The 17,057-nt window shown below is 35.5% G+C and overlaps 1 protein-coding gene across 2 annotated transcripts in view; it reads right to left on the reverse strand.

Annotated features, from left to right (window-relative positions):
- The window catches only part of ADAMTS19 (ADAM metallopeptidase with thrombospondin type 1 motif 19), a 252,521-nt gene that overhangs the window by 96,592 nt on the left and 138,872 nt on the right, over nt 1-17,057 (reverse strand). For both annotated transcript variants that reach the window (XM_070465074.1, XM_070465073.1), the window contains 2 exons: nt 9,135-9,275; nt 7,569-7,719 (listed from right to left, as the gene is read on the reverse strand). In XM_070465074.1, the coding sequence (XP_070321175.1) occupies nt 7,569-7,719; nt 9,135-9,275 (292 nt within the window). The remainder of the gene's footprint in view (nt 1-7,568; nt 7,720-9,134; nt 9,276-17,057) is intronic.

The following is a 17,057-nucleotide window of genomic DNA, read 5'->3' on the forward strand; positions in this document are numbered from 1 at the left end:
CATACATTCTTTAGCAGAAGACCTAACTAGATATTTCTCCAAAGCACACATACAGGTGGTCAACAGGCACATGAAATGATACTTAATGTCGCTAATTACTAGGGAAATGCAAATCAAAATTACAATGAGATATCACCTCAGGCTGGTCAGAATGGTCATCATCGAAGAGCCTACAAATAAAAAATGCGGCGACAGTGTGGAGAAAAAGGAACCCGCTTACAGTGTTGGGGGAAATGTAAAGTGGTATTGCCACTATGGAACACTGTTTGGAGGTTCCTTAAAAACTAGTTACTATGTGATCCAGCAATTCCACACATGGGCATATATACAGAGAAAACTCCCAATCACAAAAGATACATGCACCTCGACGTTCACTGCAGTGCTGTTGACAACAGTCAGGGCATGGAAGCAACCTAAAGTCTGGGGACAGATGAACTGATAAAGAAGATGTGGTGTGTGTGTGTGTGTATGTGTGTGTGTGTATACACGTATATACATATGAATATTATTTAGTCATAAAAAGAATGAAATAATGCTATTTGTGGCAACACAGATGGACCTACAGATTATGATATAAAGTGGAAATAAGTCAAAGGAAGACAAATATCATATCACTTACATAGGGAATCTTAAAAAATGAGACAAACGAACTTATTTACAAAACAGATTGAGACGCACAGATGCAGAATATTAACATTGTTAGCAGAGGGAAAAGAAAGGGAGGGATACATTGGGAGTTCTGGTTTAATGGATATGCATTGCTGTATATGAAACAGAGAATCAATAAGGACATACTATGCAGCACAGTAGGAATTACATTCAATATATTGTAAACACCTAGAATGGAAAATAATGAAAAAGAATATACACACATAAGAAAACAAAAATAGCACAACCTAGTGGGAAAAGTTGATGGAATCATCCACTTCAAAACTGTAGACGGACACTGTGTATAAAAAGCTAATGACATGCTTTGACACACTTCGTGACATAATGACAAGCTTTATAAGTAATAAGAAAGTCTCATCTAGAATACAGAATACAGAAAGAACTCCTGCAACTCAAGAAAAACAGAAAGCTTAAAAAATGGGCAAAATGTACCTAGGTAATTTACAGAGAGAGAGAGACCTAAAAAATAAAAGCCCATGTCAATAAGAATTCATAAAAAATTAGTTCTAAGGGAAAAAATTAAAGAGCTAGATTATCCAGTCAAGTAATTTGCCATCAAACTCACGTACTCACATACTGCATAGGACTAACACTCAAAGAATAGGATTAAGCTTTGATTAGATGGCAAGAGAGGCAGATTTAATCCCTGGTAGTTTTAACCGAATTATAGGAAGGAAGAACAGTAAAAAGATCTTCAACTTTACCAATTTTAACAACAACTTATCAATGCTAAATTTATCAATACAGTATTCATTTACCAACAATAAATTTATCAACAATACTGTATTCATTGCCCAAACAACTTCTTGCCATCAAGAGCTATTTCATGATAAGGTTTTTTAAGTCCAAATTCTTATTGCCTCTGGAATTTCACAATGCCAAATCACAGAGACTCAATCTTCTTGAATTCTTCAAGGTACTTATTTCAATGCCAGGCTGTTCATTAGATCAAATGAGAGGTTTTAGAAGTCCTACATACTTTGATGTATCAAGTCGACATAAGAGAAATTTAAAACTGGTCTTTCTATGGTACTTTTAGTCATCATATGCTTCAATTACACTGGAAAGTTCTTTATACAATATGTATGTAACTGAGTGTGCCTAGTCCGAAATTCAAGGCTGAATCTTAAGTTTCCTGGAGGCCTTCATTTTTTTCTTTTTCAGCAAACTTTCTTCTTTCACAAATAACGTAACCCTCAAGCAGACATTTCTCATTGATTCTGAGGAAGCATCCATACTTCTGCATTCTTAGTCAGACGAATTAACTTTAGGTAGCCCTGAAGATAACTTATTGTAGTTGTAGCTGGCTCAGCCACAGGATGCCAGATGGCCTGGAGGCACCAATGCTCAGGATCCAGGAACAAGGCTATCCAAGAATTTAGTATATTCATGCAAAAGAGTAAGCAGTTATTGCTGAGGGTTGAGATGTTTCACAAGCATCTCTACAGCTATGCCTTTAAACATTTTGCAGATGTAAGCTGCTATTTCAAGGGTAAATTTATATCATTAATTAAATCAGCACATACATAATGTTGGAGTCCCTAGTGCTTGTATATAGCTGTTAGAAAGAATAGAAGAGCAGCATCCAATTCAAATACTATGGGCCAACTGCCATTGTCTCAGATTGTACCAGAAACACACATGTTGAAAAGTTGCTATGAATTCTTATTCCTGCAACTCAACACGTATTTATAACTTATTGGAAATAAGATGGTCCTAAGAATGCCTGATAACTCATGTGTAAGCTGTGAAACATAAGATATATACTCTTACAAGTTGTTTTTTATGTAGCTATTGAATGACTATCTTAGAAGGTTACCTTCATATTCTCTGGACATATTATACAGCTAAGAATCAGTGAGTAATTGATTATTATTTTTATGAGTAAAATTTCAAAGTTATTATTCCATCATTCAGTTGATTCATTTATTGCTTTAACAAATATTTATTGAACACTCTTTTAGGAGACAGAGGTACAGTGATAAAAAGGACTGATGACTCTTTTGAGGTTATGGAGCTTGCCTTCTAGGAGATTTGTTTTGGATAAAGTCTAGACCACAGACTGGTAGATGTGGTGACTTCACATGTTTCCACCTGAACGTGTAAGAGTGTAGCTTAACTCGCAGAACTCTTCTACTTCTACACTTATAACTACTTCACTTTGTATTTTTAACTTCTACCTCCTGATACTCAGGTGCTCATTGATGTCAAGATAGCTTCAAGTAACACTGTCTCAAACTCAGTGGGAAAAACATACAATTGCATACTTTCAGACTTCATTTTACTCTGTCTTCAGCTTTTGGAACTTTTAAACATTTCCACTTTGAAAAATGTCTTCACTTAGCCTCCAAGATCTACTTTCTCTTGGTTCTCTTCCTACCAGTAGACTTCTTCAGAGTTTTAATTACAGCTTCTCCTTATTTTCCTAACCTCCAAATAATGTAGTGATTAAGCTTTCAGACTTTGAGTTTTTCCTCTTCTAACTCATTTCATAGTGTCATAATTTAGTATTATGAATTCAGTATCATCTCCTTGTTGAGGACTTCTAGATAGATATCTATCTGGACCTACTAACATCTCTACTTGGACATCCAATGGACATCTTAAACTTAAAACATGAATCTAACTCCATTCTAGTGCATCTGCTATCTGTTTCTTCTTGTTATATTCTTCCCAAGATAAATGTATGGCTTGCTATCTGACTGCCTTCAGATTTCTAAACAAATGTCACTTTCTTTAGGAAGCTTTCTCAGATTATCCTATATAAAATAGCACCATTCCCACCTTCCTATCCCTGGTTGTATTCCTTACCTTTCTCATCTGAATGTATGCTTCTCTAAAACATTATTACCAACTGGCATATTACATATGTATTTACATATTGTCTGTCTTCCCAGCTAAACTTCAAGCTCCATGAAGGTGGAGGTTACTTCCTACTGTGTTATAAGTACATAGAACAACGACTAAAAAGTAGCTGGAACTCAATGTATACTTTATACTTATCAAATCAATGATTAAATTTTAAAAAAAATTTCTTCTATGGCCCTATCTACCTACCCACCTACCTACCTGTCTACCTACCTTCCTACCTAATGTTTTGCAAGTTCCACCAGTTTGGGATGGAAAAGGTGATTTTCAAGGGCAGTATCAGAATGGTGTTTTGGATTTTGGAACTAAAGTCCAGCCTCTTAGCCCTAAAAGACTTTAAGAGATAACACACTCCCTCTTCTTGTTCTACAACACTTCCTCTTCTTGGTCAATAAATTGTGATTTAGAAAGAAAAACACTTTGAAATTACACCACTAATAAGAGACAGAACCACTGTCAGAGCCCAGGCTTCATGCCTTTGCAGTTAGTGCTCTCCAACCTAAACCCTGATTAGGAGATGTTGCTTTTTCCTGCTTGCCCACAGCAGCCCAATCCTTTCTGACATTATTTTAAAATTGTCCTTAATGAAGATTATACACAGATTGAACGAGAGAAAAATCTGGCTTTAATTCCATGGACTGTATAGTCCATGGGTTCGCAAAGAGTTGGACATGACTGAACGACTTTCATGAATAAAAACGTCATATGTGTGTGTGTGTATATATATATATATATACACACATACACAGACACACACACACACACATAATTTCAAGGGAAAAAAGGAGAACATTTCTGGATACTTAAAACCTAAAACTTAATTCTGTTTGCAAAATGCCTAGTTTAAAACAAAGCAACATCCTAGGATATTGAGAAACAGATTTAAGATCTCCTAACAAACTGCTGGAATCAAGATTGCTGGGAAAAATATCAATAATCTCAGATATACAGATGACACCACCCTTATGGCAGAAAGTGAAGAGGAACTAAAAAGCCTCTTGATGAAAGTGAAAGAGCAGAGTGAAAAAGTTGGCTTAAAGCTCAACATTCAGAAAACTAAGATCATGGCATCCAGTCCCATCACTTCATGGCAAATAGATGGGGAAACAGTGGAAACAGTGTCAGACTTTATTTTTCTGGGCTCCAAAATCACTGCAGATGGTAATTGCAGCCATGAAGTTAAAAGACGCTTACTCCTTGGAAGGAAAGTTATGACCAACCTAGATAGCATATTAAAAAGCATAGACATTACTTTGCCAACAAAGGTCCGTCTAGTTAAGGCTATGATTTTTCCAGTGGTCATGTATGGATGTGAGAGTTGGACTGTGAAGAAAGCTGAGTGCCGAAAAATTGATGCTTTTGAACTGTGGTATTGGAGAAGACTTTTGAGAGTCACTTGGACTGCAAGGAGATCCAACCAGTCCATCCTAAAGGAGATCAGTCCTGGATGTTCATTGGAAGGACTGATGCTGAAGCTGAACCAGTACTTTGGCCACCTCATGCAAAGAGCTGACTCATTGGAAAAGACCCTGATGCTGGGAGAGATTGGGGGCAAGAGGAGAAGAGGACGACAGAGGATGAGATGACTGAATGGCATCACCGACTTGATGGACATGAGTTTGAGTAAATTCCGGGAGTTTGTGATAGACAGGGAGGCCTGGCGTGCTGCGATTCATGGGGTCGCAGAGAGTCAGACACGACTGAGCGACTGAGCTGAACTGAACTGAAGAAACTGTTACACTTTCATCAGAGGTAGAAAAAAAAATACATGCAGGTATGTTAGTAAGAAGCAACGATATGAATAGAGCAAACAGCCTAGAAAAAGTTTTTTAAAAATCAATTAAAAGATTTCTTGACCCTGATGGTGTAGTGCTCTAGGGAATAAAGAATCTAATCTAAGAATCTAATCTAAGGATTTTCCCATACAAAAGACAATGTAAAAAAGTGTGAATTCCATAAAAGCAGTAGAACATAGTAGTTGCCTATACTCTTGTTCTTTAGATTTGCATCTAGCAAGCCTACGCTTGCATCATAAATGTAATCACTTAATTGTACTATTTTAACTTCTACAAGATTCAAAACTGTTAACCTATTATGCAGAACTGAATAATAACTATGGCATATAATTGCTGTAAGAATTAAAATAGATCATAAATACAAATGATTTACACACTGTGTCATCCATTTTAAAGTTCAAAATACTGTGGAATGATACTAGTAAAATTTAACCAAGTGCAATATAGACAAAAATAATTTCTAAAAAAAATAATAATAATTAAAAAAATTTTTAGAAATAGCATTTATGAAAAAGATCTAAAATTTACCAAAATTATGTTTGTAATTGATCATTTGCTGAGTTTTTCTAAAACTTCAGGTACTTCATAAAATGTAAACATTTTTCATTGTTCAGCTCTATCAGTTTTCTATATAGCACATGAACTGGAACCATTTCCTAACGCAACAGTACAATAGCAATCATAGACAGCTTACTGTTTTCCAAAACATGCTAATTTCTGCGTGTAGATGTGTCTACCCGCAAAACCAAACTTTTTGACCTCAAAACATTCATTTCACCATGATGATTCAAGACAGAAGATTGTGACCCAATTTTTGATTGTCTAAAGTCCTTGGAGGTGAGAGTAGTGTGGATAAGGAGATCGGTAGGTGAGATCAGAGAGGTATTAGGACAGATAACAGATGGTCAACCTGGCTGCTATCATAATTATCACACCCAATACCAAGGTCCAAACATCCATAGGTCTGCCACATGTGAATCCTGTGTGTTCACTCATAATCACACACCTATATCAGTTCCTCTGGAGGTCTGTTGTTGCTTATGATTATTACAGTCTAGACACCCTTTCACATGTTACATTTAACACAGCTCCAACATCTTTATACATTTACCTATTTTAACCTTAAGTCAGATATTCACTGAGTGCCTAGCATGTGTCAGTCACTGGACTGGACACTGGAGAAACACTCTGCCCTCATGGAGCTTACACACTAGGGTGGAGAGTTAATAAAAGGAAAATAACACGTAAATGAACAACAACTTTGATAAGAACAAGAAAGCAGAGAGAGCATAAAGTATGTCATAATGCCATATAATCTTTTCCTTATGATGGATTTTAATTATTCTGCCAATAATTATCTTGAATGGTGAAGACAGCATTATCTTCAACAAAGCAAAACTCCTTTCAGGCAATCACAGAAAGTTAGGTACAGTGAAATACAGCTATCAATTCACTCCAAGCATGATTATGAGTTTAAGCCTGAAATACAAAGAGTGTGCAATCATGTGTACGGGAAAGGTAGGAAGAAATGAGCAGCAAAGGGATGAGCTGCAGGAAGAGAGACAAGAAGAGAAAAGGAAGGGTAAATAGAGCTAATTTCTTACATCAATTAAGACAGTCATTTTGCTCAATCTTTCAGATTTCAGATTATTCTAGAATGGGACAAGTGGACTCTCTGAGTAATTAGTTTGAATACTAATATACAGGCATTGCTTAGCTTACCATCAGACATTTACCCTTTGCTTCTAGTTTAACTATCAGAAATGTACTCTCTAATTTCTATTCCTATAGAATATATTTATTTTCAGGGTTAAATAAGTAATAAAGCATTAAACAATCTATCCTCAGTAATTACCTGTTCATACATTGTTTTTATTACATTTTCACCCAGATATCTACCATGTAAGAGAGACTTTTTTTTTTTAAGAGACACATTTAAAATGAAAGCAATGAACTGTCATAAAGCACATGTTTCCCTGACTTAAGCGTCATTTTTGAAGTAGGAATTTTTGGATCATTCCTTCCTAACTTTGATTCAATACAGACACCAATTTCTACCACTTTCAAAAAGGCAGGGGAAAAATGAAGAAACCTTTTCTAGAAAAATCCTTCTTTCCAATGCTGGGGTTCTTTGGAGCCACAAACTCTAAAGTTATCTCCCCCTCCTCCAATCAATACTTTAAAAAACAGATGAATACACACTTTAAAAAAGGTGCACCTCGATACAACTCTTACCTGCATCTCTTGACAAAAGGAAGCCAGTGGCCCAAAGAGAATCTGACATTGCTCATCAGCAGTGTATGTCATCTCTGGCAACTTGGAAGGAACCATCACAGAATTGACACTGTGGGGATTTGTCTGCAGCAAGCAGTTACTGGCCTTTGACCTAGCAATATGCAGATATGTGTGACATTCTGAATTAACTGCAAAAAGTTGTTATAATTAGTTAATGCAGCAATAGCAAACATTTTAATACTATTAAATATGTTCTTTTATTTATAAGCTCTTCTATTGAATGCTCATGGAAATTATCTTATATGAGAACCATGTGTTTACAATTATTACAATAATCCTATCAATATTAATAAAACAATGTTCAAGTTAATAGAACTTTTTTATTTTAAAGATCTTTCATTTGAATTAATTAAGCTCATCTACACAACACTGTGAGATGGTTATTATGTTACACATTTGTAAGGTGAAGAAGCTCAGTCTCAGAGAGTAACTGCTTAAAAGTAATGTATGAAGGTAAGAAATCAACTATATTCAAGGATTTAAAGAATCCAGGAAAATCATGCTCAAGTGACTATTAATAGAAGGAATATTTTTGGACTTGACACTGCACCACAACTTCCATTTATGGGGTAAAATTTAATTTTATCATAGTTCTGATTCATGAGAAGACAACTAAGCCAAACCACACACTCACGGGGGCCTACAGAGGGGTTGTTGCTTCAGTGACAAAGAACATGCCCAGATGACATTGCATATGTTTCTGGAAAGAGCTATAGTAATGTAATAAATATATTTTAGTAGATTTTAATATTCATTTGACAAAAAATTAACTTGGCAATTTAAATAGTATGGAAAAATAAATTTGAGTAGTGAATTTAGCTAGTTAGGTATTTCTATGTTCCTTACTTAGATTTTTGAGTACTTCAAGCATCTCTCTCTCACTCATTGACTGGGACTTTGCATATCACCTATTGGTATTGTTTCAGCTTTCCCTTCTATTACTGAAGAAATAAGTAAAGAACAGGGCTTTAAAGTGAAAATCAGAACAATAACACTCTTTTTCATTTTTTTTCCCAACCAGGCAAAAGCTAATATTACCAGCTGAATGTTGAAAAGAGGAGAATCAAGGACTATAATAATGGTGAAAATTATGGATTAATGAAAAAAGACTCAGAGTTTAGAACTACGAAGTAGAAAGGCGGAGCTTTTGGTAAAGAGGTTTTTGATAACAACAGATGTAGAGGGATGAGCACTGAGAATGTTTCCACTGAGAATTTCTGAAGAGGCAATTTAATATTATGCAACATTTTTTATCACTGCAATAATTTTCAGCCTTACAAATCATATTGCCTAGTCTCTTGTTTGAAAATGTGGAAACTAAGAAACGAGTTGGTTGAGGAATATGTCCCAGTTGACACCATGAGCCAGTGGAGAGCCAGGATTAGAACCAAGTGCTTGATTCCTAATCCATGCCCTTTCCACTCTGCCATGCCACATACCAGGGTGGTAGAGGAAGCAGGCACACATACACATTCATGACACAACAACAGCAAGTGACCTCAGTACCTTAGAAATCTTTCCAAATCTTCCTTGCTACATCGGGACCATGAGACATCACCAAGATTTTGTCCTTTAATCCATTCACCAGACATGATATGAAGACCATCAGCACATGATGGGTGGTCATTGTCATGATTAATCCCCATGCTGATTTGGAATATAGTTAAAATTTGAAAATTATATTAGATATAAATTTTAACTTATTATACCTGCAATTAAATGACAGCTAAATCATTAAAACAGTGAGAAAAATTATTTTTAATTTTAATTTTTTATTGAAGTATAGCTGAATTACAACACTGTGTTAATTACTGCTTTATGGCAAAATGACAGTTATACATATATATGTATATATGTATATACACACACACACACACACACACACACATTCATTTTCATATTCTTTTCCATCAGGGTGTATCACAGGATACTGAATATAATTCTCTTTGCTATAGAGTAGGACCTTGGTGTTTATCCATTCTACATAGACCAGTTGGCATCTGCTAGTCCCAAACTCCTGATTTATCCCTCTCTTAACCCCTGCTCCCCTGGCAACCACCAGTCTATTCAGAAAGAAATTAGTTTTAAATGTAAAAATAAAATTAATTTCATATTGATTATTTTTAAAATTATGTTTATCTAGATTAAAGGTCAATGTTTTTATTTAGTAAAAAACATTTTCTTGATTAAAGGTCAATGACTTTATTATTAAAAAATTTTCCCAGTCAGTAAATAACATGTTTAGTTCACCTATATTAGTATAATCTATGTTATTTTCCACACAATAGTAGGTATGAAACACAGAAATACTTAAGTTTCTATTCAACCACACTAGATTCTTGCTCTTGCCTGAATATCCTTTATTCATTCCTTTTATCAAATCTGAAGCCACATTAAAGTATTGTTTCCCCCAGCTGCTTCATGAGACAGTCTTCTTCCATGCATCATAAAACACAAACTGTCCCTGGGAAACCTTCACGCTCTCAGTCATCTTCATCTTTTCTCTTGAATCCTATCTGGTGCTCTAAGTTGGAACTCTGATCTAAAACTCTGACTTATCTTCTAATGGATGTATTGGAATAATATTAAATTCAGTATGTCTAAAACCTGCCATAATATTTTCTTTCAAACCTCTATATACTCCTGTTTTCTCTCCCTCTTTTCTTTTTTCTTTTTTGGTGCCTTTGCTAGCCACACAGTTTGCCAAACCAAGGATCCTCAAGTCATCATTTATTCCTTCCTCTTCCAAATTATCACCCAGGCTATTTTGTTTACTAATTGTTAAGGGCAAGCCCTGCTAATCTACTTTCTAAATATTTCGACTCTTATCTCCTTTCAGTTCCTTTTGTTATTAAGATGGTAATAAAGTTATTTAACCTTGACAATTATTGTGGCATTCTAAGTGGGTTCTGTCCTCTAATCTTGAGCAGCATTCTCCCTTCTCCTCCTGCCCTGCTCCAGTGAGATCTATTTAAAAACACAATCCGGCTGCCTTTCCTCTGCTTTTCCATTACCTATATAGCCATTTCCAGCTCTTTAACACGGCACGTAGTTTCTTAATCTCCTTCCAAGCCATTTATTGCATTTCTTTTCAACAAGAGCAAATGACTTGTAGTTTCCCAAATATTATGTTTTTCCTTATTCTCTTGAATTTTCTATGTGTCATTTTCTAAGTGTCATATACACCACAAAAAGGAGTACATAAACTTCAATTAAATAATTCTATGCTGCTGCTACTGCTGCTAAGTCGCTTCAGTTGTGTCCAACCCTGTGCGACCCCATAGATGGCAGCCCACCAGGCTCCCCCGTCCCTGGGATTCTCCAGGCAAGAACACTGGAGTGGGTTGCCATTTCCTTCTCCAATGCATGCATGCAGGCTAAGTCACTTCAGTCGTGTCCGACTCTGTGCGACCCCATGGACGGCTGCCCACTAGGCTCCTCTGTCCACAGGATTCTCCAGGCAAGAATACTGGAGTGGGTTGCCATTTCCTTCTCCAAAATAATTCTATGAGGTCGGAACTATTATAGTACCCCTTGTGCAGATGAAAAGTAACTTTCCCAAGGTCATACAGGAGAAAGTGGAAAGTAGTGATGTTCGAACTGAGGAGACTGGCTCTAGAATCATGTGACTAACCATTAACCATTTGACATCTATGAATTCTACTTCCTCCCTAACCCTATGCAAAGTGTTTTTCCTTCAATGTCTTTCCCTGGATAAATTCTGCTTAATCTTCAAGATTCATGTAGATTACTTTTAGGAGGTTTTCTTTTACTTTCTCCCACCTCACTTACATGTACCATCTTTCCCCCTCCCCATCATGGGATACTATAAACAACAGTCCTGCAGTGTTTTCTATAGTGTACTATATGTTTTTTACTTTTGGTTATCTAATTTCTAATTGCTAGAGACTTATCACTCTAAAATGATGGCATACTGGAACCATATTCTATAAACAATAATTAAATTTAAACCAAGCCAACATGTTGAATCACTTCTATTTCAGTAAAAGTTGCATATAATCTCCTATGAATTCTCATAATGAAGTCATTAAAGTAATTGCTTGTGAGAGAGTTAACACTGAAGACGTAGAAAAAGGAAAGTTTGGTTTTGTACATGTTGCGTTTGAGAAGATGGCAAGATAGTCCAATGCTCCTTTCTTCTCATTGTGTAACAGATAGTAACTAAAACAGTTTTCATTAAAATATTGTGAATAACAAGAATATCTATTCTGTATTTTAAAACACAAGTAAAAGAATTGTTATAGAAGTTGTTAAAAATTACAACTACCTATATTTTCTTGTATGAAAATAAAACTTTCAAAGTTATTGAACTACATTTTCAGTTAAATAATTTAAAATTTTAAATAAAAATTGCTATATTTAATGTGCTTTTGAAAGAGGAAAATGATAATATGATGAATTAATTAATTTATGAAGAAGAGTAATGAATTAGAAGTTAAGTTTGCTAAGTTGAAGACAGTGAAAATTATCTAAATAAAATTAAAAATATTAAATATATTTTTTCATTTTAATGTTAGAAAAATTCAGCTATATGGTAAATTATATCTCTCTTTTCTCATCTAATTAATGTCCTTAAATAGGGTCTGTACCAACACATATTAATAGAATGACTGATAGAGAAAACAGGAAGAAACATCTTTTTCATACTTTGAAGATGAAGAGGAAAACTAACAGATGATATGGATTAAGCAGAGGTCAGTTCACTCAGTGTGGGGTAGAGAAAAAGACAGAGGAGTTAGATTAGAATCTTCTGTCTCCATCTTATTCCTGTGACCAGAGGCAATTTAAATAATAATAAAGAAACAAGAAATAAGCATGCCTTGGTTTCCTTGTTTGTGAAACATACCTTTCTGATTGGTTGCGAAGATTACATGAGGATGATGTAAAATGCCTAGCACAGTGCTTAGAAAAGAGCAGGAACCAGTAACTTTCTTTTGAAATCGGGACAATAAATCAGAGATGTTTTATTTCTCTCATTTGTTACAAAAGCACAAAAAAACTATCATTAAAGGCAATTTACTGTACTGACTTTCATGAAAGTGGGGATTTAAGAAAATTCAAGTAAATAACAATGGCAAGAAGTTACTTTGTTTGGATGCTAAGTTAAAATAAGAAATTGTACATATGGCACGGTCTCCCAGATTGATAAAGATGCCTTAATGCACTGTATTGTTCCAAAGCTGTCCCTGCTTGCATCACCACCTTGCCTCCACCAGGGACTCTGTCTGCAGCATATGTCACTGGGTGACCCTGTTATAACAACAGCCACTTGCCACGTGGAACATACTCAACCATCTGTGTTGGTGCAGGCTTTCAAATCATATACAAATGCTTTATTTTTGAAAGGCAACTGGGCTTTTTCAGAAATAATAAAATTTCTTAAATAATGTGTCCGTTTGAGAGAAGAAGAGGGACTCCTTCCAGGATTTAGCAATTTGGACATGTTCCCAAAGCAATGTAATGTGATTTTCCAAATTGGGAAGATTACAACTTCTCATCCAGATGATCATTTTCCTTCAGGGATCCGGATTCTCATGTAAGAAATTAGCTACAGCCATGGAGAGATCTGGTGATTCAAGCATTGTTTACCATTAGTTAAATTTTCCTAAAGCTATTTAACTTGTAACAGAAGTTATCATTAAATTGGGACAGGGCTTTTTTTTATAACCACACATCTGGAACTATCAGAGACACTACTTACTTTTGATTCTACAGATTTGAAAGAAAACAATTGTGAACCTTTATCTGTGCCAGTCACTGTATTAATCATTTTCAGTGATGATATCATTTAATCCTCACAATACCTCCAGAATGTTTTTATTATCATGACTTCTATTTTACAGATGAGGAAGGCACTGAAGTTAATGTTGGAGCTGTGACTCAGACCCAGGCAGTCTGTTGGTCAAAAACAGTGAACTTTAAACCAAACTATAGATCAAAAGTCTCCATTTATGTATAAGATTTCTTTTCGGAATGATTTTTTAATGTCTCCTCTTCGTTAGCAGAAACGCACCTCCACAGGTATAGACCCAGAACCGACTTGCATGCACTGTACGGAAAACATTCTTCAAGTAAGACATTAGCAACACCTCTCCTCACACTATGCAACCGAGCTACATTTTAATAATCTCAGTTTAAATTCATTTTGACAAAGAGCCTTGGGCAAATAAACTCTCCGCTAACATTGTACATGGTTGTCAAGTCAACTGAGAAAATATTTTTATCTTATAAAACTTCTCAACTTGTTTAAAAGTCCCTGCCAGGAAGTTTTGTGATATCCTGCGGAAAGCTGGAGAAGCATTTGCATTTTGAAGATGGTCCCTTTTGATGTTTAATGAGTTAGAGAAGGGGACGCTTATGAATTCACTCACATTTTTTGGATAATTTGGAAAGGATCTGAGTTGTAAACATTCATATTTTAAAAGAGTAAACTTTTGGGGGACTGAACATGTTAAACATTTTGTCATGGTATCGTCCCACTAAAAGCTATATATCATGTATAAAAAAATTGATTAAAAAAAGGAAACAAACTATTACAATGTCTAACTGGAAGTGGATTATACTTTCATAAAATGACACAATTTCATACGATTCAGTGACTGTATCTGATTTGATGTAACTTCACTGATGTGTACTCATGGAAAAAAGCCCAACATTAAGAAATATGAGACATTTTCATTACTTTTTATATTTTAAATCATTTAAATCATTTCACTTTGCACAAAACAAATATGTACTTCTACTGGCAAGTCAAAGGCAATGAAAAGTAAGTCAGCAACAGGCTAAAAAATCAGAGGATAAAAAATAAAACACACTCTGCTGTGTGTTACATAAAAGATAAATTTAACAATTCAACAAATACTTGTTAAGAACACACTAAGTGCTGGGCACTGTACTGAGCTGGGGTCATAAATATGAGTAAGATCCAGTTTTTACCCTCAAGGAGTTTATCATCTACTGGGGCTAGAATACTCTTACCCTCAGGCAGCTAAAGATGCCTGAATCCTGTTCTTCTATGTTCCATAAAGCTCTCCAACCCACTGCTCCTTTTCCACCACTACTTCCATCAACCAAGACAAGCTGAGTTACTTCACTAGGGCTTCCCTGGTGGCTCAGAGGTTAAAGCATCTGCTTGCAATGTTGGGAGACCCGGGTTTGATCCCTGGGTCGGGAAGATCCCCTGGAGAAAGAAATGGCAACCCACTCCAGTATTCTTGCCTGGGAAATCCCACGGACGGAGGAGCCTGGTGGCCTACAGTCCATGGGGTTGCAAAGAGTCGGACACGACTGAGCACTTTCACTTCACAATAACCCTTTAACTCCTGCCCCTTAATTCTTTGCCTTATTAAACCATGATTTAATTACTTACTTTAATTACTTTTTTCCTTACGCAAACATTAACACAAAAACTAGTTTCCCAGGTAAAATCTTTCAGTTCTCCTTGGCAAGCAACAATACTGAAAAACTGAATAATAAAGAACGATGTGCCTAGTTAAAAGGCAGATTCCTGGGCCCCACCAGCAACCCATCAAAAGAGAATATTTATACGTAAGAAGTGGCATTAACACATTTTCTAGATGATTCCTACTTAAAATTCTGAGAATTAGTGAGCTACAAGTTCAAAATCCAAACTTTCTGTCCTGGTTTTCAAGCAACCGTAAACTGATTTCAATCTGATTTCCACTGTAACAGTTCATTCCAGCCTACTGTTTTGTATAGTCCCTTCTTGTCTAAGTACTTTTTACAGCTTCTTTGAGAACTTCTTCCCATATAAAGGACTCTTCAATAAATTCTAACACATATTTCTCATGACTCTTAAGTTTTGTATGCTTCAAATATATGGCACATAAGATATCAGAACCATCTTCTATTTCTGGTGAATTTTATATATAACTTGTAATATGTACAAGTTATCACTACCTAGACTTCAGTGTTCAGAAAACAAGAACTATCATATTTTCTTTTTAATTCCTTGAATTACTTACTTCAATATCATATTTAATAAGTTCTACAGATTTATCAACTGATATGGGATCATAGGAGCAACTAAATATTCTGTACATTTGAGGGAAAGTTGAACTAATGTGGCATCTTACTGACTTAGAATAACAATAAGCCTGAAAAGTCTATGGATGATCTGCTCAAGGAAGGTTGCTAGCCTTACCCTAGACCATACATTTGCCAAGAATGCATTAGAGAAATGTAAACAGAAAGTCAACTCTTGTGTGGCTGTTCACTAACTGGGTGATTTTTCTCTTTTTCCACCTACTCACTGTGACATCCAAGCCTACATTTGGAGAGAATCTCATATGGGAGTACTGCCACTTGTCTATTGGCTTAATTCCCATCATGATTAATAACTTGGACAAACCACTTATTACTGTAACTGCTATCACTGTCTAAATAAAGCATCAAATACAAAACCTGTGTTAGTGGTCTATACGAATCTCCACAATAAGTACACTTCCTGCTAATCCATTAAAAATTCTGAACGATATAAAAGCATTCCTTGAATGAACAGAGAGATGTATGGCCACTGGGTGGATAACCTCCTCTTTGCATTGAAGCATTAATAAATATAATTATAATACTACTACTACTAATTATTATTCATTTGCTGTGTATTATCCACTTAGTGTTACAAATCAACAAATGTGCCATGTGATTAGAGCATCACCAACCTAACAATAAACCTTGAGAGTGAAAACTTAACCACATTTTGAGTGAAGAAAATTACTAAAGGCAGATAAGACTGACTGGCCCAAAGTTCATTCAGAGACAAGAACTCAAGCCCAAGTCTTGTGTTGCTTTCTCGCTCATCTGCCCACTGAGTAGTTTTTAACCTTAACCAAAGTGTGTGTGCTACCTGTGACTTCTGCGGTATGGAATTCTAAAGCATACAGTATGGGGTGGTGAGTTTACATGTCACTGTTACCAATTTTAGTGGGTCAAAGAATATTAATCACAGAATAATTAATTTTGAATATTTTAACAAGCAATGGATTTGACAGGTAAAAATATATTTGTTTTTGTCATTTTCTGTTTCCCACCCTAAGCGTCCTTGATGATGTCTTTATCTTCATTTTTTATTTACTTCTTATTGTTTGTCTACTCTCCCTTTAGAATTTCTTCTATAGAGATATGCTGATTGGTATCGATTCAGAATGAAGGATACATATTTTACTTCCTTCTAAAGGACTCCTCCAGCAAATTGAGAAAGATTAGCCAAATTTATGCTCTTGGATGCCTTCTGGAGCATATGCTGGCTTCTTACTCAATTAGCAGAATTTTAGATTACATTGTACTCCTGCTAAAACTGTTAGAACTATCCCATCTCAGTTTGTGTATTTCTACATAGCTCATTTTATATAAGAATCAAACTAGCACATGCCAGAAAGGAAAAACACT

Source organism: Odocoileus virginianus, chromosome 3, assembly GCF_023699985.2.
Source record: "Odocoileus virginianus isolate 20LAN1187 ecotype Illinois chromosome 3, Ovbor_1.2, whole genome shotgun sequence".
NCBI lineage: Eukaryota > Metazoa > Chordata > Mammalia > Artiodactyla > Cervidae > Odocoileus > Odocoileus virginianus.